The sequence below is a fragment of the Pseudovirgaria hyperparasitica genome (assembly GCF_010093815.1).
Source record: "Pseudovirgaria hyperparasitica strain CBS 121739 unplaced genomic scaffold EJ05scaffold_4, whole genome shotgun sequence".
NCBI classification, from domain to species: Eukaryota; Fungi; Ascomycota; class Dothideomycetes; order Acrospermales; family Acrospermaceae; genus Pseudovirgaria; species Pseudovirgaria hyperparasitica.
This window is the reverse complement of record NW_022985552.1, coordinates 1,484,553-1,509,053: the sequence shown is the minus strand read 5'-3', so window position 1 is coordinate 1,509,053 and position 24,501 is coordinate 1,484,553. Positions and strand designations below refer to the sequence as shown.

General features: G+C 47.9%; 8 protein-coding genes across 8 annotated transcripts; 3 read left to right on the top strand and 5 right to left on the bottom strand.

Annotated features, from left to right (window-relative positions):
* Positions 1-927: 927 nt before the first annotated feature.
* Positions 928-1,856, bottom strand: EJ05DRAFT_498496 (uncharacterized protein; the record flags this gene model as incomplete). Its single annotated transcript, XM_033746691.1, has 2 exons — positions 928-1,377; positions 1,443-1,856. The coding sequence occupies 2 exons, from the start codon at positions 1,854-1,856 to the stop codon at positions 928-930; spliced, it is 864 nt and encodes a 287-aa protein (XP_033602985.1).
* A 1,544-nt stretch (positions 1,857-3,400) lies between these two features.
* Positions 3,401-5,325, top strand: EJ05DRAFT_474402 (uncharacterized protein). The gene is made up of 2 exons (XM_033743598.1): positions 3,401-4,652; positions 4,708-5,325. The coding sequence occupies exons 1-2, from the start codon at positions 3,658-3,660 to the stop codon at positions 4,862-4,864; spliced, it is 1,152 nt and encodes a 383-aa protein (XP_033602984.1). The 5' UTR covers positions 3,401-3,657; the 3' UTR covers positions 4,865-5,325.
* A 363-nt stretch (positions 5,326-5,688) lies between these two features.
* On the bottom strand, positions 5,689-6,126 carry EJ05DRAFT_484252 (uncharacterized protein; the record flags this gene model as incomplete). The annotated part of the gene is made up of 1 exon (XM_033745322.1): positions 5,689-6,126. One exon carries the CDS (start codon positions 6,124-6,126, stop codon positions 5,689-5,691), a length of 438 nt encoding a protein of 145 aa, XP_033602983.1.
* A 250-nt stretch (positions 6,127-6,376) lies between these two features.
* On the bottom strand, positions 6,377-8,244 carry EJ05DRAFT_288176 (uncharacterized protein). The gene is made up of 2 exons (XM_033740498.1): positions 7,364-8,244; positions 6,377-7,314 (listed from the first exon to the last, which is right to left on the bottom strand). The coding sequence occupies exons 1-2, from the start codon at positions 7,819-7,821 to the stop codon at positions 6,543-6,545; spliced, it is 1,230 nt and encodes a 409-aa protein (XP_033602982.1). The 5' UTR covers positions 7,822-8,244; the 3' UTR covers positions 6,377-6,542.
* Positions 8,245-9,206: 962 nt separating this feature from the next.
* EJ05DRAFT_288144 (HET-domain-containing protein) lies at positions 9,207-11,171 on the bottom strand. Its single transcript, XM_033740497.1, has one exon. The coding sequence runs from the start codon at positions 10,961-10,963 to the stop codon at positions 9,410-9,412; it is 1,554 nt and encodes a 517-aa protein (XP_033602981.1). The 5' UTR covers positions 10,964-11,171; the 3' UTR covers positions 9,207-9,409.
* Positions 11,172-12,002: 831 nt separating this feature from the next.
* Positions 12,003-14,719, top strand: EJ05DRAFT_288068 (P-loop containing nucleoside triphosphate hydrolase protein). Its single transcript, XM_033740496.1, has 2 exons — positions 12,003-13,054; positions 13,102-14,719. Exons 1-2 carry the CDS (start codon positions 12,099-12,101, stop codon positions 14,243-14,245), a joined length of 2,100 nt encoding a protein of 699 aa, XP_033602980.1. The 5' UTR covers positions 12,003-12,098; the 3' UTR covers positions 14,246-14,719.
* Positions 14,720-18,935: 4,216 nt separating this feature from the next.
* Positions 18,936-19,989, top strand: EJ05DRAFT_484249 (uncharacterized protein; the record flags this gene model as incomplete). Its single annotated transcript, XM_033745321.1, has 2 exons — positions 18,936-19,533; positions 19,595-19,989. 2 exons carry the CDS (start codon positions 18,936-18,938, stop codon positions 19,987-19,989), a joined length of 993 nt encoding a protein of 330 aa, XP_033602979.1.
* Positions 19,990-20,956: 967 nt separating this feature from the next.
* EJ05DRAFT_509055 (uncharacterized protein) lies at positions 20,957-24,499 on the bottom strand (the record flags this gene model as incomplete). The annotated part of the gene is made up of 3 exons (XM_033748067.1): positions 24,279-24,499; positions 23,434-24,222; positions 20,957-23,370 (listed from the first exon to the last, which is right to left on the bottom strand). Exons 1-3 carry the CDS (start codon positions 24,415-24,417, stop codon positions 20,957-20,959), a joined length of 3,342 nt encoding a protein of 1,113 aa, XP_033602978.1. The 5' UTR covers positions 24,418-24,499.
* Positions 24,500-24,501: the final 2 nt, after the last annotated feature.

Here is a 24,501-nt window from a genome sequence, read left to right as displayed (position 1 = left end):
GCGATGTTGATATTGGGGAGGTGGGCGGCGGCTGCATTGGGCGAGGGGTCGCAAAATAATGGGGACGCGTTCTTTCGCGTGCAGGACGCGAGAGCGTGTAAAGTGGTTTCTGACTAAGCTAATTGGGCAGCTTCGAGCCTGAGGCTCTAAGGCCATCATGACCTCGAAATATCTAGTTAGATGCCTGAGGCTACAAGGTTCCATGATGCGGAATCATGTCTGTCTTTTATATGACATTTAGTCGAAGGTATTTCCGGAGGCTATTTGGCATTAGTATATCTGTTGCCATGGAATAGTCACCAAAGGTCTGTCTGAAGGTCACGGATAGCAAGCAGATATTTGGAGACTTCTTCATCCAAGTCCTGTATTATCGTGTGAACTTCTCTCAGCTACTCCAAAAGAATAGCATGCCAAGAGTGACATGCGGTTGTCTCTCCACCGTCCTATTCTGTCCAAGAGTATCTTCCTCTTCCGATGCGGTGCATGTCCTAGCAGGCCATCCATATCTGACGCCAATGCTCTATCAGATCTGTGCCATGCCGGCGGTTACATGTAAAGCCGCGTTGACACCTACTGTCCTCGGTAAGTCCGCAAGTAGACCTCTAAAGACATGCTCGTGATGCGTGATGCATGTTCCACGTTGCAATGGCCGTCGCCGTCGTCTTCCTCAGTCCGCAAAGGGGGGCGTCCTCGGTCTGGAAGCGGTCGACCCCGCGTCCGCCACCAGCAAGATCCCTGCTAGCGTAGAGTGCAAAGTGCACTGCAGCGTCTCAACTGCAACCCTCCTCGGCTTCCACGCACTCTTCAGACCTTCTCTCTTCAGTATTCCCTCCGACACGCGTGCTCTCATCATCATCATCATCATCATCATCATCATCATCATCATCATCATCATCATCATCATCATCATCATTATCGCTCATTCACTCAGTCGATCTCCAGCACTCGCCGTACAGTCTCTACCTCCGCGTGCCCTCTATAATTCTTCATACGATGGCACCACACAACCCCTTCCTCACTAAACAGAAACTCTCCCCCAACCTGCAACGGATTGCCACCTGCTAGCTTCATGCGCAGGCCCTTGACGCCCCTGATCTGCTTGATCTGTCCGGCAACCCACTGGGGCTTGCTGATATCCTGCATGTACGCTGGGCGCTGTTTGCCCGCGTCGAGCGTCCAGGACATGCCGAGCCCCTTGTACAGTCGCCGCGTGGGCTCTGCAAAGATGGGAAAGTTCGTGCCTGTGAAGTCCTTGTATTGCTGGATCATCGACGGCGAGCCGCAGCCGATGATAACGATGGACGTGGGGGTGTCCATGCCGAAGTACGTCGCCGGGTCAATAGACGTGGTGAGGGCTTTGAGGTAGGCTTGACATGCCTATATCAACCAGGCTTGCATTAGTTGTGTTTCGAGATGGATGAGGGTATAGCATCGAGACTCACGCCGCAGTAGAAATGCCGTATGAACACTACAAATTGCCGCTCTCCAATCACGCTTTCGCCGGAATACAGGCTCCTGAACGATCTGCTGTTGCCTTCAGAGTCGTATATCGGGATGTCACCGACCAGGTCAAGCTGGTCGTGCGATGGCAGTTCGTCGGTCTCGTCTGTGCTATCGTGGAACCTCTCAAACCAGGCATCATTATTTAGGGAGCACGAGTTGTTGGTCGTCGGCGAGGTCGGCGCTGTAGAGGGCGCCGTGCCAGCCGTCGACGCGGAATTCGCTCTATACCGTGAAAACACTGAATCGGCATTGCTGCTCACGCTGATGGGCGAAGCGAGTGATTCGTTGTTGTTGTTGCGGTGGTGTTGGGAGGTGTAATAGCCAGGAGGCGGTGCTTTTCTGAGCTTAACCATCGTGAGTATCTATGTAGTATTATATCGTGTTCAAAATAGTTCGTCCAAAGTCGTCGAGGGATTCTTGGAGGAAAGAAATGAGAAATGCAAAAACTTGGGGGAATGCCGCCCGTTGTTTATGTTTATAGACATAATATATATTATATGGATATCTTCTGGAACACCCTCGGATCCATGGATCCATGCTACTGATCTGCGGGGTGGGACCCTCCGATGTACCCCTGCTGACCAGTAAACAAGCCAACAAGTGGTAAATAAGTGCTGCTTCATATGGATGGAGAACTATTCGGCCGTCCGACGGTTCGACAGCTGGCCCAGCCCCGCAAGCCACTCAGCCAGTAGTCCAGTACCACAGTGACAGAGGGCCGCGACTCGTACGCCACTCACAAAGACTACGGTTTAGTGTGGATACGCCATGTGCCATGTGCCAGAGATGTAGACATGATTCATTTGAGATGCTGCGTCGCCCCGAGAGTGGTAGTGACTGAGAGCGAAAATATGGCATTCGACCCCTGCATGAGATCCATCATGCAGTGCTTGCTTCCATCCTCGCGTTTATGCGGCGACGTCTCACCAGCTGCCGATCCACTGCCGAGCTCGAGCTTCTATGTTGTGGATGTGTATTGTAACGACTGCCGCGGCGATGACTAAAGAAATATTGATATGGATGTGGCCTCTATCGAACACCGACTGAAGAGAGACAAATGCCCTTCAGGATGAATAACGGCCGCCGACTGAAGTACTAAACACAGACTTTCGCAATGCAGTACGACACGTCCGGACTTTGTGCTGCCTCTGTCGTGCTACCATGGCCGCACCGTAGATGGCGACAATTCCCTAAACAAGCAACAAAGCCTCTGCGCCGTCGCAGTATTATTCGGACTTACATAGTTCTAGTCTGCACTTCGTCTTGGCATGTATATAATGTCAGCCATATCACTCTCTCGTGTCCATGCGGCAAAGCTATTTTCGGCTCTCAGCTTGCAGCCACAAAACACAATATCCCGATGCTGACCTCGTACTCGCGGTGGCTACATCCTGATACCGCTCTGGGAGGATGGTCGTGTTTCAGCGTGCTGGCTTTCGACATGCAGTGCACCCACCCGAGCTCGCATGAGATTTGACATCGCGTCGCGTCGCTTCGATGGGTACTTTGACCAGCTGCATCATTCAATACTGGTCCACCATGTCGTTCATAAAACACTGGTCGCAGGCCCCCCTTTCTTATAGCTCTATAAAACAACTAGAGCACGCAGTCCATCGTAATGCCGGCTTTATGGTGTCCCAAGGTTCGCGTCTTGAAAATGTGGACATAATGTGACGCTATAGCTAGCCATCCAACTAGTCCAGGAGAGGAAAAGTGAAGTTGTGAAGAACTCTGGCCCGGTGATGTGGCTAATGAGCACCTTGTTTCTTCACGATCTAGGAGCCGGCTCCGTGAGTCGCTTGTTTACTTGGCTGGCGCCTCCACAAACAGGCGCAATTCACTTTGCAGAGTCATCACATCACGTGTACACTGCTGAATAGGCAGCCTTCTATATCGTATTGAGCACGTGTATCCCACCGCCACGGCGCCAACAAGGTATCACCGGTCAGTCTGCCACTTCGTGTCTATATGATCGAAAGCTCTACAGTCTCTGCTTCTGAAGCGGCAATTGATTGAGTTCATTTCATCATTCGGGTCTTGAAAGAGTCTCACCAAAGAGACGCCGCGACGATTGCATAATTGGTTCACATCCAGATCCTCATCGTATCTATCTCAAGTCAATTACCTCAATAGAGAAACCAATCAGCCCATAAAATGGCCGGAGCAGACAAAGACGGCCTCCACTTCGACGGCTACGAAGACGCCGAAGTGTCTGCATTCGTCTGGCCTGACGACCCCATCGCCCTCGAAAAAGAACTCACCATCTTCCGCAAAATGCGCATCCAAGTAGCAGCACTCCGAACACGCAACAAGCAGCCCATCGAACCGTCCTTCCTGAACGAAATCACCGCCGGTCTGCTCGGCCTGAAGATCGTGAACATGACCCCAGACCTCCTCAAGAAAACCCTCATGGTCCGCGGCATGGAACTCATCCAATCCCTACCCGCCCGCGCCGAACACAAAGACCTCGCCCAATACCTCCTCCAAAAATGGAACTCCGAAGCCGAAGAACGCGCCCTCCTCGCCGCCACAAACACTCCCTCCGACCCAGACCTCGACCTCGACCTCGACCCCGACGATTCCTCCCCCGGAACCACCACACCTCTCTCCCCCGCCCGATCCGGCCCTCGCAAACCCTACAAACGCACCCACGGCCTCGTCCTCCGCAAACCACCCCCAACCCACCCCATCTACGGCCACAACGGCATCATGCACGGCCTCCTCGTCGACAAATCCAGCGGCCGCCGCGCCTACATCACCGACCCGTCCTACACGCCGCGCTTCTGCAAAATCTACGGCCACAACGGCCTGCGCATCGGCGCATGGTTCCCGATGCAACGCGTCGCGGCTCTGCGCGGCGCCCACGGCCCGCTCATGGCCGGCATCGATATCGGACCTAGTGGGGCGTACAGCGTCGTTGTCAAGGGCGGCAGCGTGTATGAGGATTTTGACCGTGATCTCGGCGATGTGCTGTGGTATTCGGGCAGTGGTAGTCATGTTAATCTGGGTAGTGTGCCGCGGGAGACGGGCGGGACGAATGCGCTGAGGAGGAGTGTAGAGACGGGACAGGCGGTGCGGGTGTTGAGGGCGAGTGGGGCGACGGGTGGTGTGGCGCCGAAGCCGGTGTGTGGGATGCGGTATGATGGGTTGTGAGTATTCTTTTCTTGTGTTTGGCGGTCGTGTTGGGCTAATTTGCGTATGCAGGTATCGTGTTGAGGGCTCGACGATCAAGACGAATCATCTGGGTGGTGCGTATGAGCAGTTCAAGCTGGTGCGGTCGGAGAATCAGGACCCGATCGACTATACGCGTCCGACTGTGCAGGAGCAGAGAGATTATGAGGCGCTGTACTACGACTACTAGGCCGATGGGATGATACTGTGATGGAAAAATTGTGTATTGAAGCGACGAGCATAGGACTCATACGCAGCGTAGTCTGAAATTGGGATAGACCCATCAGTGACGTGGAGGATAGCATGTTGTGGTATGCAATAGGCCCAGAAACCCCCTCGTCAGGCGTAACTCATTACCCAAGCTACAAATACCGCGCCCAGATATTCAGCTGTGGCCGGACCTGATGTCAAACCTAAGTTGAATCACGTCCCGTCCCATCTCTTGTCTCACCACCTGACATTCAATCGCACATCCCCGAATTTTCGTACTTTCAGAAGGGTATGAGCTCCGTATCGAGCGCAATGCACAAATCATAGCGCGTTCGAGCCGTGATGGTGGCGTATCGGCCGCGATCCTTCGCTAGTAGACAGTTTGTGAGATGACGCAGTGTGGAGACGGGGAATGTGGTTGTGTGAATATTTGCTCGAAGAGCGGAGTCGAGTAAGACGTAACGTTCATGTGATATATTAGAGATCCGGCACGTGATGGTATGTGAGGAGCCATGAAAATGGAGTCGTTCGCGTGGTGTTTGTAAGGAGGATGTTCATTGACTTCGGGATGTCATGAAATGCTTATGCTTTTCCAGGTGGGGTCGGGTCGGGTCGGGGTATAGCAGAATTGTGCTTCAGAAACAGCGTCTTGTGAATAGCAGCAAGGGCCACCTCAGCGTTAAAGCCGACCAGATCCCCTATACTGCACACACGATCGCAAAGCAGCCCATCCAGCTTTCCACATAAGAGGCCATCCAAGAGAAGCCCACCATCTCGCAAACACCCCCTCCCTCCAAAACAATCTCAACCCATCTCCGCATCCCCAACGGGCTCCGGCCTCGACGAAAACACAACCTTAAACAGAACCACCTCCACCACCTCCAGCTCCTCAGCCCCATCCACAGTGCCCTGCCTCCGCCTAACCACACCGTACGGCTTCACCAACTTCCTGACCTCGCCCGTCATGCGCTGGTGCCTGCCCACGTACAGATAGACCCGCTTCATCCACGCCGTGTTATCGGCAGGTGCCGTGGCATCGTAGAGCGGGAAGACGAGCTCGCCGATGGGCGTCTGCGTGGGTATGTTGCTGTCGCCGGCGATGGGTGCGGTGTCGGCGTGGATGACGCCTTGGATCTCGAGGATGGCGAGGCCGGAGGGCGTGTGCAGGAGCCCTGGGAGTGGGTTGGGAGACGTTTGTGGATCGCGCTCTGCTGGGCTGAGGTGTAAGGGGATAGAGGGCATGGTGGTGGGCGGTGTTTTGGGGTTGGACTGGGATGGGTGGAGGTTGATATGTGCTTGATATGCAGAACAGTTCTGGCTAAGCATTTTGGGACTAGCGCCATTGAGACAAGACTATCTCTCTGTCTCATAAGTCATAACTCTCTTTGATCTATCTACCATATGCTAGGACACGAATGACATGCGAAAGCATGGCTGTTCAAAATACGACTTTAGGTATGTCTAGAACATTGATCGTTCGCTTAAACCGTTAATTCCTCCGTCTTACGCAGTTCAATGGTACAGTTCTTGATACTGGCGTCTCTCTGATACCGAAACACCTGTCCGTCACTCCTTACACCCTCGCATATCGCCATTTATGAGAAACACTTCTTGCATTACCTTTATCTGGCTCCTCATGAACTGCTTACTTCGTAAGTTCATCTGTCTTCAGCATCGTGGTACTCCGTTCCTCCATCAGCAAAAGTCTCGTCACCAGCGGCGCTCACTTCGTCCCCAGTGCTTATCCTACCCACAGCAGGATCCTGGCAAGACATTTGCTCTTTCGTTCCATCCCTTTCGGCAAATTTTGGTATCTGCATCTTAGCAGGAGAGAGAAACACCCTTGCCTTATTCGAGCCTTCGTGCGCGTTCGCATATGCCAGGAATGGATTAGGCCCGCTGACGGAAATTGGCTTCGGAAGTTTACCCCACGGGGTCGGCGATGGTTGAATGAACGATGCTGAGCCGTATCTTATTGGAGTTGCAGGTGGGGGTTGCCGAGCCGGCTCTGAATCCGATTTCGTAGGAATTATTCCGCAACTTGCGTTGGCTTTCGGGAGCTTGAGAGGCATATCAGAGGAGCGGAACTGTTTTGGGATTCCCGAAACAAAGCATGTTTTGGGGCTTGGTGTGTGCTGCAGAGATGGCTGGGTCTCGCGGACTATGTCTTCAGTGAACGTCGATTGCGGTCTGTCGGAATTGGGAGGTGTCCAATCGTTGTGGCTAGGTCGGAGGAATGGGTTATCACTGCCAGAAGCCGATGCTAGCGGGGCTGAAGGTTTGCTGCGTCTCAAGTCTGTGTAAGTTGGGGACGAAGGAGAGGTCTGCACACAGTGGTTGGTAGGTATCTCCTTGTCCCGGTAGGTATTGAGCTGAGACTCCAAAGTCTTGATTGCGGTCTTCAACGGCCTCATAGCAGAGTACTTTGAGCTAGACTACGAATCAGCATCGCGCGTGTCTTCAAGCAAATGTAACCTACCGATCACAGCCATCTTCCAACTCAGCAACCTTCGCTTCGCAAATGAACAGCTCCACGCTCAACTCATACTTCCCCAGTTCCCTGAGTGCGTGCTTCAGCTGGTGCTTCTCCTCTTGACTCAAGGTTTTCTCTCTTTTCAATCCAACACCAGCCGTACTTTGCTCCAGTGCCCTCAGCACTGCCTTCAACCCATGGAAGACATCATTACAGCCAGTCAGCACATCGCTGAAGACGTCCTGGGCGCCAAAATAACTCCCAGGGATCGGAGCCATATTCTCATAAGGCCTGCAAAGACATAGCAGACCGCATAGTCGAGAAATGACATTTCCAAGCTCACTTACGGATGTGGCGCGTAAGTCTGGAACGACACGTAGAAGAAGGGAAGATTGAAGTACGAGCTGAGGCCCTGTTCTGGTTGCCAGCTTGGCTAGGGTATCACTAGAATTCTGCGTCGACATCGTAATTGGTATCTTCGATAAGTTTGCGCTGCGGGTGCGTGCTGATGTTTTCTAGGAACGTGAATGTGATTGTGAATGATACCTCAACGGGTGGATTAGCTAGACTACTATGGAGGTGAGTCGGTAGCAAGTGGTCGCACAGCTATGGAGCGTTTGTAGATGTACCGTACAGTTTTACGGTCCACTAATATCGTAGTGAACAACCTTGGAAACATTGATTAGTGTTGACAAAAACAAACAATGCGAACGCTGGGGCCGTGCATAAGGCACTAAGGCACAAATCAGGCGGCATTTGCTCTTGCAACCTCACTGCTTGTATCAAGGCCGCTGTTGACAGGGATTGAATACAGCTCGAGATAGTCATACATTGAGTCGTGTACAAATACCAGTTGCTTGGAAATGATAGTGGTAGGACTAGGGAGACTGTAATAGGATTCGGTGCGACTCGGACAAACAGGGTCAATATCGACAATTCGACCAATTGCCAAGTTCCATAGTGGAATCTCACCAGGGCCTAGAACCTCACGGACTGTCGCGGCCACCAGTGCTGGCGACCTATAATATCTCAAACGTGCCGGAGTATGCGGTGACCCCTGGTGCGCCGACTTGAGGACACTAGATGTCGAACGCGAACTCTCCCCTTCAGATTGATCGTCGCGCGGTGTGATAGCATTGTACTGCTCAAAGTATATTTCGTTACCGCTAGCGGAATCAAATACACTACCGCCATTACTAGTCGATAGTGCGGTTTATGACAGCGTCTCAAGCTTCCGGCCGATAGACAACGGGGTTGTAATAGAGGCCAACGAAACCGATCAACTCCGCGTAACTGAAGCTGAAGACATGCTTAGGGACAACGTGTCGGGACTCTAGTCGAACGGAGTCGTAGTCGCCGCTCTTGGTCCCTTCCGCAAAAATTAAGAAGACGGAGGAATGGCCACAGTTTTCGGATGGACACGCTCCTTCTTCTCGAAGCGAGTAGGAACAATAAAGACAATGATCTGGAAGAGTATGTTGTGACCGGAACAAGCGGGATAGCGCAACATTTGCAGTGGAATTCGTACAAGCCCATTAGCTTCATGTTTCTACAGGACCCAAAGCCAACGGCAAAAGAAACACATCTCGGAGTAGCAGCGCCAAACCTGCCACGAGCTCCACCTAGCTGATAGTTTGGATCACGCATCTTCCAGAACGGTACACGGCCTGCTGTTTTCTTGTTGCTACGAGAACCGTAAGAGGTTGCTGGACATGATCGTTGATCGTCTGGATATTGCGTCCCTCAAGGCGTACCAAGAAAATAGGGGCCAGAGAGCTATCATCATATCGGGTACCGCGGACCTTCGGGTGGCCTCTGGTAGACGTAGGCTGTAATACGAACAGCCTTTTCTCTTTTGGGAGGGGTTCGATGCAGTTCGCATGTCGGATGGAGCGCGATCTTTAAGATCATTGAGCATATGGTCTCTCAGCACAGTCTCAACTCAAAAAGACATTTTGATCTTCAAAAGAGTGCCTCGAATCGCCGGGTACTAGCAAGCACGCGGAATACTACAACAGTGTTGTCCAAGTTGACCATCTCAAGGCAAGTTGACTACACGATGCTGATTACAACATACCCTGGATAGCGATCGCTTTTCCTGAGGTACAGATTTGGGTCGCATGTCTGGACAAATGCGTGGCATCTTGCAGCGTATTCGTTGAACTGCTTATCGTAATCATTACGATTCCAACCGCCTGTACGAGCCGGAGGGTGGACAAGAGTCCTGTAATACACACCGACCCTTGTGAACTGACCTTTATCTCCGGTCGGTCGTAGTATTAGTCCCCAAGGTCCATGATTGGTGCTCCCACCAATGACGAACTGATATTCATCCGAGAGGGGCTCCCAGCTTACTGTCTGATGCTGCCCACGACGGCAAAGTTCGTCAGGTCGCGACTCGTGCACGAAGAGACCTTCGAGTACAATCTCGCCTCCAGAAACTGTGCCAAACGGGTCTTCAGATGTCTTGTCGGTGCTGGCGGATAGTACCTTAGCATTATATTTATAAGGACGACGATGGAGACTGGGCGGCATGCGACCCTTTACGGAAGCCCAAGACCAGCTGGGCGCACCGGATGCCAGTGGTGTCTGATCGTGAGACTCTATATGCCAAAGTAGGGCTCTGGGGAGGTCCCATTTCCAAAGACCGGCTAAGTAGTCGGTAGCCTCGCCCATTCGTCTAGCCAAAGCTGAGAGCGCAACAAGCTTGTCTTTGCATTCATATGTTAATTGAGCTGCCGTGTATCTGCAGACTATACGCTCCCAAACGCGACTCTTGTTAGAAGATTCGGATAGTTTCAAGCGAGGAGATAATGATTGCCATATATCATCAACTCGTCGCAAGCCGTACCACGATTCTGATTCGCATACTGTGTGAGTCTTGCAGTCCCACCACATCTGCCCCGTACAGAAATGAAGACTTCTTGGGGACAATGCAAGTTCTTGCACTACCCAAGCTCTTTGAAACAAGGGACTGTCTGAGAAGTTACGACGCCACATCCTTGGAAGGCATACGAAGTATTCCATGTTGTCTGGAACGACGCGACCTGGTAACGCTAGCACAGTCAGGTTACCCACAGATGGATCTCTGCCAAGGAACAAGGGCGTCCTCCAACTATCACTGTTGTTTGCAGCAATATTGCAAACAGAGTTTTCATATACCTTGTCCATTTCTGCAGATTGTTCAGCCCAATCATCGGGGGAATCTTGCAAGATACAGAGGCAGTCTATCCAGATGTATCTATACCCGAGCTTCCTGGTACACTCCATAGCTTGCACAAACTTTTCAGGAATCGTATCGGTCAGAATTGAGGTCAAGTAAAGCGGAAGCAGACCCGTTGAGAGTATTCCTGGGACTTCTGACCCCCAACAATGAGACAATGTCAGATAAGACGTTGTAGCAGGCAGGTTCTCTGACAGGCAAAGCCTTGGACGCAAGACACAATCCGCTGATCCGACGTCTATGAGGCGACGCGGCAGAAATGACCCCACATCGGACTTGGTACAGTCGGTGTGGTTTTTCACACAGGTTTCGAGCCAATCCCGGGCTTTCGACCAGGTGCTAGGATTATCGAAAGATGTTGAAGATGTTGAAGATGTTGACATGGAACGTTGTGTAAGACCTTCTTGAAATTAAGATACTTTGTACGACTGCAGTAAATGACTTACATGTGCTATAATATACTTGTGCCAATGTTACTGTAATAGAATCAGTGATTCCCACCACCGAATAATTGAGGACTACTTTTTGTGAGTGGACACGTAGTGATAGTGACAGGGGTCTCTGATCACTGTTTATGACACTCAAAAAGTCATCTTGTTGTTGCCTGCTGTCGTCCAGGACCAAGCTGCATAATGTACAGCCTTGCCGCATACATTCCACAAGTTGCTTCAATCGGCATGCCATTGTGTCGTAAAGCTTGCCCGAACTGTGGAGACTTTTCCATACTTGATTGACAAGGAGACAAAGGCAGATTATGTGTGACCCCCGAAGCACGGACGTTCTGGGAACAAGATCTTTGGTCAAGTTATTGCCGTCCATTTGCCTGTGGTAGAGGTTTCTAGGCCCTGGCGAGGCCTGGAGTCATCTGATATGAGATTTGGAGAGATTACATAACACCAAAGCGAGATACGACGGCTTGTGGTAGAGCAAAAGGAATGTGAGCGATCTTTGGTGATAGGCATCGAATAGATCTCAGCCAGAATATGTCAGCAAAAGTACGCTAGTCATCTTCGGGTACTGAAGATGCTGCGCCACAATGGATGGATTCCTGCACATAATCCCCGCAAATATGGCATGCTATATACTTTATTCGACGAGGTCGAGCAATACTGAGGCTTTCTTATAGCAGTACTGCATGAGGGATCCATAGGTCTGCAGAGCATCTTCTCATGACAACAGTGATGACCGGATACCTTCATTGGCTGCCTAATGGCGACGTCTAGGCTGCAGCCTGCATATGCAGGCAGTGCTGGCGAGCAAGGCAGAAGCCTCACTGGTAGAAGCAGCACGCGACAAAAAGTGATCCTAATAACCTCATTCTTCATCTCCACTCAGTCTTTCTTTTTCAACTATTCATTATAGCCATTGCAATATTCATGCTATACCTTCACAAGATTGCATGTACTTAGGCTTTTCTGTGTTCGTAAGGGTTCATAAGCACATAGCACATTACATTCAGGCCTTTTATCCTTTTGATACCTAGAGTTTCGTATCTCCCGCGAGTCTCTCTCACCGATTATGGCTCCACGTAGACAATCGTTGGTGTCAGGGCCTCTGGGAAATGCTGCTAGTAATCTTTTGGCCGTCTCGCCCAACGTCCTCGAATACTTCTTACCAGGCTTCGCTACGATACAGAGCTTCTTCCAGCAATGGCTCAACATCGACATCACGAAACTTGTCACAACGTTTTTCCTCTTCGGTGTCTTCAGTTCATCGATACAGAAGATGTCCTCAGGTATATACAACTGGCTCACCAGATTCTTGACCGCGTCCGTCAGCATACCTGCCAGCGACAGACTGAACAGAGAGGTTCTCCTTTGGATGAGCACCAATGTTGTGACACAGACCGGGACCAGAGTTCTAGCAGCTCAGAGTGGAAGATCACTTGGCAATGACATGGGGATGATGATAAACCCTCCGATGCCGCCACCCCCAGGTCTCCCACGACCACCAACAAGACACACACGACCAAAAAAGTCAAAATCAAAAGCCTTACTGGCTGGTGCTCCGATTGATTACTATCCATCTTTTGGATCAACCTGGTTTTGGTTCCGAGGTAGACTCTTTCTCTTTCGCAGGTGCGGCACAAAATATGACAGCCAGGGAATAGACGACTATTGGAGTGCGCCAGACGGCTCTGAACATATCGTACTTCTATGTGTCGGAAGAAGCCCAGAACCACTCAAGAGGTTTCTGGAAGTGTGCCGCGAGAATGCCAATAAGAAGACGGAGACATTCACTAGCATCCATCTTTGTCAAGACGGATTTCGCGCGATGTGGGACACGCATATGCTTCGCCCGGCCCGGCCATTACACACTGTAGACCTTGATGAGGTCTTGAAGAAAGATATCGTAGCTGATATCGAAGCATATCTTGCGCCATCGACGAGACGATTTTATGCAAGAAGAGGCATCCCTTACCGCCGCGGATATCTCTTCCACGGCGAGCCAGGGACTGGGAAGACATCGTTCTGGTATGTGATGTTATCTGATGATTGATAATTTGCTAAACTTCGCACAGTCTTGCTCTAGCTGGTTACTTCAATCTCGAGTTATACGCCCTCAATCTCAGCAATCTTATGAATGCCGCCGGTCTTCTCCGCCTGTTTGCCACCTTGCCTCAAGAATGTATCATCGTTCTGGAAGACATTGATTCTGCTGGCATCCAGCGTGAAGCATCCGAAGATTTTTCGTGGTACGACAATACGAACAGCCCACACGGTGGCCCTCCACCGCCTCCACCTCCACCTCCACCTCCGGGTGCGGTCACACTCAGTGGCCTACTCAATGCTCTCGATGGTCTTGCATCACAAGAGGGCCGTGTGCTTATCATGACATCAAACACCCCTGATGCTCTTGATAAAGCGCTGATTCGACCCGGTCGTGTCGACCGCCAGATCTGTTTCGGACTTCTGACGCCAAGCGTCGCCGAGAGTATCTTCATCCGGATGTTCACCATGGACGAAGATTCGGATGATGGTGAAAATCCCTCGTCCGAGACATGCCTCGAGGCCTCTTCTGAATTGAACACTGCCGTCAACGGTACAATCCCCGGCACCCTCCTCCCGGACATCGATCCTGCAGCACTACGTGCTCTTGCACATGATTTTGGAACCAGGATCCCACCTGATACCCTCTCGCCCGCTGAGGTTCAAGGCTTTCTGCTTCAGCATCGCGATTCACCAGCTACGGCAGTCGAGAAAATCGAGGAGTGGATTGAGGAATTGAAGAGAACCCGGGAGACGAAGAAGAAGGAGAAGGAGGAAGCGTTGGAGAAGCGTAGACACGATATCATGGAAGCGAACGAGAGGATGTATACAAAGAGGAGAGAGAGAGAGCTGGTCGTGGAGAAGATTGCGGAGACTATGCAGGGGCGCAGGAGGAGGCGAGCAACGAACGAGAAAGTCAAGAGAGGGCGACGAAGTGATACCAAGAGCAGGCAGAAGAAAGAAGATGGATGGGTTACTAGTGAAGAGGTTGACTTGCCGGAGGGGAAGGATGTTGATGGGCTGCTCAAGAAGGCAGATACTCCGGATGGCGGACTGAATACAAGTACGGCTCCCGCAGCAGTAATAGAGCCCGCGAAGGAGCCTGAGCTCAATTTCGATAGTATCATTGCGCCCCCTGCACTTCCTACGAAAGTGCTTACGAATGGTGTCCATTGATTACGGGGTGGTGGTCGATCAAATTGTATCTTTTCCCAGCTCGTACTCCAAGCGGTCCACTCAGATACATAAGCTATGTAGCATCATAGAACAGTAGACTTGAATAGCTCTTAGCTCATATTGAATCCTATGCATCATGCCTTACAATCGCGTTTGGACTCGTATCTCGTCTATCTAGTCCATGTACATCATTCGTCTCTTGCATAGATTTCTCACACCTGTCCCTACTCATTGTGCTTAAATTTTCCTCGATTCTCCCCTTTCCGCCTGGTCTTCAGGTCAAGCAGTTCTGCTACTATCTTAATTTTCTAGCCTAGATGGTATCAAGTTGAACTATTCGGGGCTTGAATACCAACTATAATATTCGCCAGACCGCGGGCGATACTTCCAAGACCTCCCCTTTGGTTCTAATCGTCGCGGAGCTGGTCTCTCTCACGGCTGCTTATGCCCCTTAATCTATGATTATGCCCGGGTTCGATACTAAGCCATCATTCTTTGAAAAGCCCGCTATGACAAAGTCATGTGTTCCAACCTACCCACATCTTTCCGGCATCATCTCAGCTCTTCCTACATTTCCTCACGGGCTCCCTTTATTGTATTAAAGTCCTACCCGGACAATCCTCCCAGGAGGCTTCTTCTTGTATTTGGCCAATGTGCTATTCCTTAGACCTATAATAGTTGACAGACCTCAAAGCCGGCCCAACTTTATTCACCGGTGTCGGTTTTTCTCATCTCGCTCTCTCTGAATGGACGACTAGAACAGTGCTCGCTAAGCGCCAATCGATGATCTCGTCATCACCAACGTAGTCACCACCCCTAGCGGACCGTTAAGTATAGCTTGTGAGTCGTTGCGCTACTTGTATTTGCCTTGCCGCCATTCGTGTCTTTGTTTTTTAAGGTGCGGAGGTATATCTTACTGCTAGATTTATTACTGGTTCCGATATCTTTATGGGCGAGGTTTGTGAGCAGGTCGCCAGTGCTTTTCTATAAAACCAAATTAGTCATTGAGAGCGGCTTTCAGTGAGAGGATTTAGTTTCCTAGAGTTCGTGGGGGGTTTCGGCTTTTCAAAGCCATCATTGAATGCGGTTGTCGTCACTTGGAACACATAATAAACGTACTCGACGAACAATACAGCGTGGAAAAGGGTGTATTAGAGATTGGCGACCTGAAGTTCAGATATGTACTCAAGACTGGTTGCGTCTTATGCGGCAATCGCATAGTGTTCGATTGGACTTGTACAACGAGCGGGGAGGCTAGCCCGCAACGGAGAGCAGCACCATAACAAATATATTGGGAGATCTCATACCGATGATATAATTAGTCGTGCGCAAATAGACATTTATTAATCACTATTACACGACTCACTTTGTAGCAGTTTCGGTGGGAGAGCAGTCTCCGATTGATTTCCATAGTCAAACGGTCAAGATATCAGAGAGGTGCAAGCTGTAAATGCCTCGCCACTCCTACCGAATTCTCATTAAACAGCGATCGTCAAGGCTAATGGATCATAGAGTGTGGACATTCGAGGTCGACGAGTGGTAATTGTTTCTTGGCCAGTTCTTCAGTGGTTCTCCTATCTCAATTTCGGTTGTTCTAGAGCTAAGAATAAAATATTTACAGGCCGCAGAATGAAACAAGATATCTAACTAGAAGTATAGAGTGAATTTATCCTAGTTATTCTATCGAAGACATCCAGTGCTAAACAGAATGTGTATTCGTCCGTTGGGGTTTATCCTGTTTTACGCGCACATGGCCCACTTGTCCTAGGCCATCAAAGCTAAAAAAGGTTGAGTTCTGCGTCGGATTCCCTTTGCTATTGGGTGCTTACATCTCTTCCATATCCAATCACAATAGCTTCGCATCCATGGCATAGTTGGTCTCTATCATCTATCATTGATATCCTTAATCGCTCAATCTCTGCATAGCTTTGCTTTGTGAGTAAGATACTAAGTTCCTTTGCTACTCCTCTATCGCCACATAGACAGTTTAACATCTGAACTCTAGCAATTGCTACTAGAAACTTCCAAAAGACATTCACTTCTATGGTTGTTGGCTCTCGTAGGGACCTTACACTTCTGATCGGAGCTTTTCTAAACTGTAAGACCCGAACCTCATTCCTTGTATGCCGTGTAGGCGCTGCTGCTGCGTGTTCGGCATAGAAAAATCTCCTTCATGGCATTTTCGCCGAATCCTCTCAGGTTATAAGTGCTCTTCTAGTAGACGACGCGTCTGCGATGTACATTCTTCTGAATACCATTCATAGAACTACTCAAGACATACCTAAGTAGCTGCAATGAGACAAAATAGTCCGTTAGATAGCCGAAATGTTTCACAAATACGACTTCTATCATGTGATCGGCCCACACTACAAACAGCGGTTTGCAAACACTTAGTGATGAATTACAAGGTAGCTCTAGGAGAATCAAACCATTGAATCGAGATCACTTGTGTCTTCGGGTTTCAGCTTGACTTCAAGATGAAAGTCCAGTAGCTCATCCAAGCCACGAGTATCGGTAGAAGCGGTATAATGATGGCCGATAATATAAAGATAGATAGAGGATATCCCTTTGCCTGAAGGTCTTTATGGTAAGGCGATAGAAGGATCCCTAAAAAAGCATGTGTTATTTTGGTAATTAACGCTATTATAGACTATATCATGCGAACCAGGAAAGATAATCTATGAGAGTAACTTAAACTAACAAAATTTCAATCTACAAACTCTGTCGGGAGAAGATTAATTACAACATCAGGAAGTTAATCTACGACAAAGAGTACTTAGAATCATTTCCACCTTGCACTTCGCAGTTTGATAGCGGAAAGGGACTGGATAATCTGGCGAACAAATTAGAACGTGTATCGTGATTCCATACTAATAATAATTCAAGAGATAGATAACATCATTGCTATCTCTAGGGAGTCTTCTACTTGAGGAGTTCGAGAGAGACGTGTAAAATAATACTATAAGATCTAAGACAGAGTAAGAGAAAACGACATGAGTAGATGGAGCTACCTATAACCTTGATGATAGTAGGCATAGTGACAGAGATAGCAATTTCTCCTTGCAGTGCTAGTAGCCATAGGATAATACAATTTTACGCTTCGAGATATAAACATGCTTTATCCTATAATTCATTTATAAGATTATGTAAAGAATATCATGCATGATTACATTAGTACACTTAGTACCTAAACCACTAGCACATAGTAGCTATTATACACGATTGTTCCTACTATAATTCCTAGTAATCATCTACTCTTCATGCTTATCTCTAGATATGCTAGCTTTTAGTGGCCATAATATAGCGATACTGTTCCACTTCTAGGCGCACTTTTACAGGTACCATTTAATACAACGAATACTCTCCACATTATTACGCGGTGTCCATGCTCTAAAGACTAATATATTTATGATCCAAGCTCTACTTTAGGCGGTTTCTTCTTCTCTTAGGCGGGCATTTATGATTCCCGTTTATTATACACGTAGAATCTACACTAATATAAAGAAGAGCGTGCTGTTCCTAATAGTACTCTACCATAAATCCCTCTTCTTATCTTTTAGTATTATCTATGTCTACTCTATAGTAATAGAATCTAATTATCTTTTTAGAGAGAGACTTAGTCATTACTAGTACTACTTAAGTTTAGATATCTCTTCTTACATCTTAAATGGCCTAATATCTATCATATAGTAATATAATTACTATAATCTTTAAAGAAGTCTTTTTTTCTTTCTAGTAGTTCCTAAGCTAAAGGAGCTTCTCTAGCCTTCATATATAGCTGTATATATTTATTAGTAAGATAGTCTCTATACTCTCTAGATAAGGCTATACTATTTTAGCATAGTACTTAAGATAAATTAGTTCTTCCAAATTTCTTAAGTTATTTATATCTATTTTATAGTAGGGTAGTCTCTATGCTTCTCTATAGATAAGTATTTTATATCTAGAAGTACTTCTACTTTAATATTTCTTTTCATCTCTATATATTTCTAATATCTATTCTATAGTAATATAGTTCTTATACGCTTTAACAAACACTAATTACTCTGCTAATGGTATTTAAGCTATACTAGCTCTCTTAATCTTGGAAAGATATCTATATCTATTCTATAGTAAGGTAGTCTCTATACCCCTTGAAAGATAATTATCCCATGTCTAATAGTACTCAAGTCTAAATGCCTCTCATTGCCCTTTAGATTAGCCTATACCCATCCCTTAGCCATGTGGTTCTTCGACAATGGGAAGGTCATAGAAGATACTTTAATCATTGCTTATTAGCATTGAGCCATGAAATGGCTTAGTTAATTTGTATAGGGTCTCGGGTAATACTTAGTTCTGGAGCCATTGGCGAGCTAGTGTATCCGATACTAGCAGTACTTCTTCTGATTAAGAGCTGGAATAACCCGAAAATAGGAGTATCCATCTGGTAAAGACGTGATTCTACTGCGCTATGGACTAACTAAAAGTGAGACCTAGGGAGTCTTATGTCGCAGGATCGTTCTACCTTGAAATTTCAACCATTTTTAATAGGCCAGACGGTACAGGGGTCCAACACTCACTTCACCTTTAGAATAACCAATTATAATAAAGCTTTAGTGCCTTGGCAGTCTCTATTGAATCTATACACGCACTTTTCTAGTAGTTTCTCATCGCTCTCTCACATATCTATACTATACACACACAATCAACCATGTCTGAACACATCACCAGCAGAAGCGACAGAGACTCCGCAGACGTGGGCGATGTCAATCAGCTCCCCTTGACACAGCCAAAGGTTTCAGATGACATATCACTCGTTGTCGGGGCTAACAGGGTTCCTTTCATCATTTCCCGAAAAGCCCTCGCCCTCGCTGGCCCAATGCTAGCAATGGCACTCTCAGAGAGTCTTCAAACAGTAGTACCAGATGTTCATTCTGTCGAATGGCCCGAGGAGAGTCCATATGCCGTTGAGATCGTCTTAAACATTCTTAATGGTCATTTTAAGAAGATTCCACAGTGTTCCCTCAGCTTGGAACAGCTCTCTGCCCTGGCAAAGTTTGTCGACAAGTTTGAGATCCAATCTACCATCTCTCCATTCTACCGAAAATGGGTCCAGGACCTAGATCAGGAGCTCTCCTGCGCTGAAGATCCAGCGCACTTCAAGATATATTGGGCTTTTGGCCTAGAGAGCTACTTCTCAAGCCTTGCGCACACGATGGTCCTTCATACCCACGAAACAGATAATTCTTATGATATACGGATGCACATTGAGAGCTTGAAGAAGATAGATGCTCCTCCACGAATTATCAGTATGCACATAGCTCTACATTTCAAAATTTAGATCTTGTTCGCTAATTGCTTGTGTCGTAGGTAACATTCTAAAAATTCGTCAGGATGCTATCGGAAGAGTTCTCCAATGCCTGAGTAGTCGAATTTCCAGGGCCTATTCCGGCGTGGACTGCAGCACTTCACATAGGAAAGATAAATGCTACACTATCACCATGGGCTGTATTACCAAAGCCCTCCTGCTAAAGGGACTGTGGCCTATTCCGAAAGCCAAAGATGTGAAGCACAGCTTATTATATCTGTGCCAAGAGGTCAAAAAGATTAAAGCAATACCCTACCAAGATTCTACCAACGTGCACGCCGGGTGCGCGTATAAGTTCAAGTTAAAATCTGACATGGTCACAATTTTAGACCATCTACCAAGTCCGCTAGACAATGGACATCAAATTTACTTCAGAGAGGTTGCGAAGAGACTCTAGGCAGATCTAAAAAAAACCTTTTTAGACGTTATATCTTCGCCGATAAGAAGTCGAAGATGGATAGCAAGAGCAAGATCTTTTAGATTTTCTTTGTCTTACATTGCATTGAGCGATCGGTGTTGAGCAGAGCACAATGTTTGTTTCAAGCTAAAAATTTCCCGCTGTATAAAGGATCTCGATCTTCAAGGAGTTCTTACTTAAAAATGCATAGTAGAACACATTAGTAATACCATGCACTACCCAATAGGAATCGAAATTGTTTCTATACAACCGAACTCCAAGCCAGTGATTCTATACACGTTAGCCCCATATAATCCAACCACAATCTTCACCTCTATTGTATTCAACCACAAGAGCTTACTCTTAAACTCTCTATCATCCAAAAGCCCTCCTCTGGCATTACTAAAGCTCAAGCTTAGTGAGCCGTACCTACAGCGCATGACACAAGCTTTGCCATCGTGATAGCTTCGATCACGTTCTGGCACATGGACGATAGGACCCGGACACGATTTTTTTCCTGTCTCTATTCTTAGTCCTTGTAATACAAACAGCTTTGATAGACTGGAGTAGAGAGTTATTGGATAATTCGGAAGTTAGTCAGGGATACGAATGTAGCTCGGCTGTGTTAGTGTGAAACTAATCGATCTTCGTTGTACTGGGTGGATCGAGTAGGAGAGGACCATTCAAGTCTTTTGCGATACGACAAATATCTTAATTTAGGTAATTAGTCCGTCTGTTACGTCTTTTCGTGTTACTTGGAAGGGGTATGTTGTTCAAGCTTCATATTGAGCTATGGATCAGGAGATAAATCCATGTGCAGAGCAGTATCATATAGTAAAAGAATATCTCTACTTAGTAACCTCTTTAGTACGTATTCCAACGATGATTCTCGTTGGGAACATAATATCATGAAATATATTAGCCATTATTCATTTAATCCGAATCTTCCACCTGCTCTGCTTCCTCTTCAAAACCTCTGGGGTCCGAATTTTTCGGATGCGACATGATAGTATCCATCTCGAATTGAAGAAACAGGCTCGTTGGGAGGTGTTATAGAGGTCTTGTACGCTTCGGCAACCTTCAACTTTAGGTCGTTCCGTATCCTATCTGGGGCGTCATTAGGGTTGGCACCGTGGTCGCAAAGGATTCGCATGATGCTTAGGCAGCTACCGGATGCACATCGAAGGTCTCTTAGAAAGGTTACGAGGAGTGCCTGGCCTATTCTAGCGCCCTTATCGAGCAGTAGTCGGACCATTCTCTCATTGCCGAGAAAACAGGCTAATTCAAGAGGGCTATATTTATCCATGTTGACATTATTCGGAGGACGCTGTTGTACCACGCCCGGCTTATGATACCATATCGTAACGTCACGCATACAGCTTACTCTGAAACTCTTGACACATCCTCCAGGTTCTATGATAACCGCGTGGTTGGGTAATCCATTGATGTCGGCGCCAAGGTCGAGCAACCGTCGCACAATTTTTTGGTCGTCTCTGGCGACAAATGGTATAAGAATGTCTTTTTGCCTAATATCGATTCCAAGCCCGAATAGATGTTCAACCATTTCGTCATGGCGACTTTCATGTGCAGTATCGAGGACATGGTTGATTGTAAATCTACCAAGCTGATCCCTATAGTCACTGTAGATTGCGCTTACCAAACCTCGGTGACCACGCGAAGCGGCTGCTGTGAAGGCTTCTGAAGCACGTCCAGGCATCTCTTTTAAAAACATAAAGGTGAGCCGTTGGTGACCTCGATTTGCGGCTGCTACTATACATCTGTCTCGATCACAGCGAGACCATGGATAGTCATTTGCCTCAGCAATGAAGTTAAGCAAAGCATCATTGGCATGGTCAATTGTAGGAAGACTCATGTTGCCCTGGGTATACTCGACCCCCTTTTTGAATTTGCCGCGCCAGTCGTTTGAAGCTGCATATACCTTACATAGCTGACGTAGGTGTTCCGTTTCAGCGTGCTCTACACGAACTCTTAGAAGTGATATGGCGGCTTCTTTGTGACCCTGTGCAAGTGCAGCTATAAGCGGTAGCTTATACCGACAATTATTATCGAGCGCCACATATGCATCACCGACAATGTGATGGGCAATGAGACGTGCATAGCCCCTGTCCGCGAGAACGTATGCCATTCGTGTCTCCCGTCCATAACCTCTAGCTACAAATCTCTCACAGGCGTTATACTTTTCAATCCAGTCGGAGAGATTGAATTCGAACTCCTTAATGAACTTATTTTGCGGTATCGCGTATCTGGCTGCTTTGTCCGAATGATATAGTATACTTTCCGTCGCGTACCCTAGCAGACCAAAATTTTTCATGATAGCATCTCGCGTTTCAAGGTGGTCGTGTCGTGACTTTTTAGCAGATGGCTTATAGTGGCGTAGGTTGACCGCTGCGATATATTTCTCACACTGTAATTTTAACGTCTCGTGGCTCATTCCAACGGGGTCAGTTGCGTATCGAGGGTTGACATCCTCGAGACCACCGTTTAGTAGGAAATCACGGACAGACTCATGTATAAATTGGATAGTGGGATTATTCTTCGCCTTGGTCTTCTCGGCCAAGCCTTTTGACGCATCCACGATTATCTTCTCCATATCCATAGTGTCTGTGTCCGAAGAGCTCGGAATAGTGCCCTCAACTTTATGCAGGATCGCCATGACCAACTCTTGAGCACTCAGTGGTCTCTGAGCAAACAGGACCCACAGTAAGCAGACTTCTAGTTTATCATTTCCCGTAGAATCCCTCACTATAATACTGCGAAAGAGGGCATGTAGGTCGTCAGGTATCTTCTCGAGCTTTTTCTCTATCTTGTCAAGTCTGCCCTTGTCGTATTCTTTGTTAAGCAGTTCTACCACCAACACGACCCACATGAAGACACCAGAAGCTCGTTTTAGAATTTCTCTTCTTATCATGTCGGCACGAGTTGTTTTTCCAATCTGTAGCATACTGCTCAGGTATCGCTCAATGTCTTCTGAGTGCCCAGCTTCATTTTCAAGTATGATGCTCTCGGCTTCTTGAAGAGTAATATTAGGATAGTGTCTGCTGGCAAAACATATTCGTATTTGGCAGTCTGAGGTTGTTGCAACCTCGCAAAGCTCTTTAAGGAAGTAGACCATGTCTCGGATCTCAGCCTCGCCACATTCGTCTAAAGCATCAATGAAGCATAGAGCATATTGATGCTGGAGATTCTCAACGGCCGTGAATAAGAGGTATTTTAACGGCTCCAATTCCCATTCTCCAAAAGGCCCACGGGTTGACCCGAAGTCTACGGCAGCCAACACCGAACGCAGCGATGGAACCTTCTCTAGAAGCTGGACAAGGAGGGAACGGTATGCGCCGATGGTCGTTTTTTCCAGCTCTGTACCTCGCGCATTGAAGTAAAATGACAAGTGGATTCAATCACCCGTGATGTTATTTTTTCTGGTACAGTCGAGGAAATTCATCAAGGTGGACTTTCCACTTCCTGGCTTACCCCTGATCCATATCAATGAGCCTTGGTTGTCTGTGCCTTGATGCTCTAGCCATCTTTTATAAGATGGAAGCTCCAGGAACCATTTGCAGGTCCTAGCATGGGCCGCTTTGATTGATCGTTGACGTGCTCCGTACTCGTCGAATTTCAAACTGGCCAATAGTTCCTTAACGGCTCCAGGCGTATATCGGCCTTGAAGGGCAGACTTCTTCGAAATCTCTTCTCGGAGCCTGAACATTGCCTTCTCCAGAGTTTCATTATATATGATAGACATTGAGACCCCAAACATTCCAAGGAGTGAGTAGGCTTTGTCCTCTTCCCGGGTTGTTTGACGTCCAGATGCCCAGGAAAATATCTGGTCAACACTAATGTCACTGACAGAAGTAGTACCACGGAGAACATCAGCGTCGATGTGAGTCAGGTCGCATAGGTCACCGACGAGTGAGAGCTTGTTACCAAGACGTCCACCCTCCTTGGAGTAGAACTCGACAGTTCGTGGCGCTATAAGCTCTTGTAATGTCCAGCCCCGAGTGAACCAACGACTCATTCGAAATTCCTGCTTCCAACTTGTCTCTGATGTAGCCAGGGCATGAACCGTAGTCGAGACATCTGATAGATACACATAGCATTTGGTAGCCTTTTGGTACCAACGAAACATAGAGACCAGTGCTTCTGAGAGCTCAGAAGTGTCCCTCTTGTTAATACAGCACGTGTCGACCCAGAAGTACTCCAGATGATCTATTTGGGCTTGGCGATTGCAGAACCAGAGCTTTTGGTACCCAGCTTTTTTTTTTTGCAATTACCAGTGCCAATATCATCGTATTGGACTTCATCCTCGGGTCGGCCCCAGACATGAGAGAGAATTGCATATGGCGGAGCCTTGTTTTCATCGCAAGGCGGAGCGAAATTGAATCCACTGCGACCGACTTTGAGTAAGCGCATTGTGATGACCCTGCTGGCGGAGAAGTGAGGAGAATAGAGATCACGGTCCAGGCTCAAAAGTAATGGCAATAGAGAGGTGAGGAT

What these genes read in the sequence shown, in the direction of transcription:
- EJ05DRAFT_474402 (XM_033743598.1), top strand. Translation starts at nt 3,658, where the DNA reads ATGGCCGGAGCAGACAAAGACGGCCTCCACTTCGACGGCTACGAAGAC. An exon ending in GGGATGCGGTATGATGGGTT is followed by an intron (nt 4,653 to 4,707) that starts GTGAGTATTCTT and finishes TTGCGTATGCAG; the next exon opens with GTATCGTGTTGAGGGCTCGA.
- EJ05DRAFT_288176 (XM_033740498.1), bottom strand. Translation starts at nt 7,821, where the DNA reads ATGTCGACGCAGAATTCTAGTGATACCCTAGCCAAGCTGGCAACCAGA. An exon ending in TTGGAAGATGGCTGTGATCG is followed by an intron (nt 7,315 to 7,363) that starts GTAGGTTACATT and finishes TTCGTAGTCTAG; the next exon opens with CTCAAAGTACTCTGCTATGA.
- EJ05DRAFT_288144 (XM_033740497.1), bottom strand. Translation starts at nt 10,963, where the DNA reads ATGTCAACATCTTCAACATCTTCAACATCTTTCGATAATCCTAGCACC.
- EJ05DRAFT_288068 (XM_033740496.1), top strand. Translation starts at nt 12,099, where the DNA reads ATGGCTCCACGTAGACAATCGTTGGTGTCAGGGCCTCTGGGAAATGCT. An exon ending in ACTGGGAAGACATCGTTCTG is followed by an intron (nt 13,055 to 13,101) that starts GTATGTGATGTT and finishes AACTTCGCACAG; the next exon opens with TCTTGCTCTAGCTGGTTACT.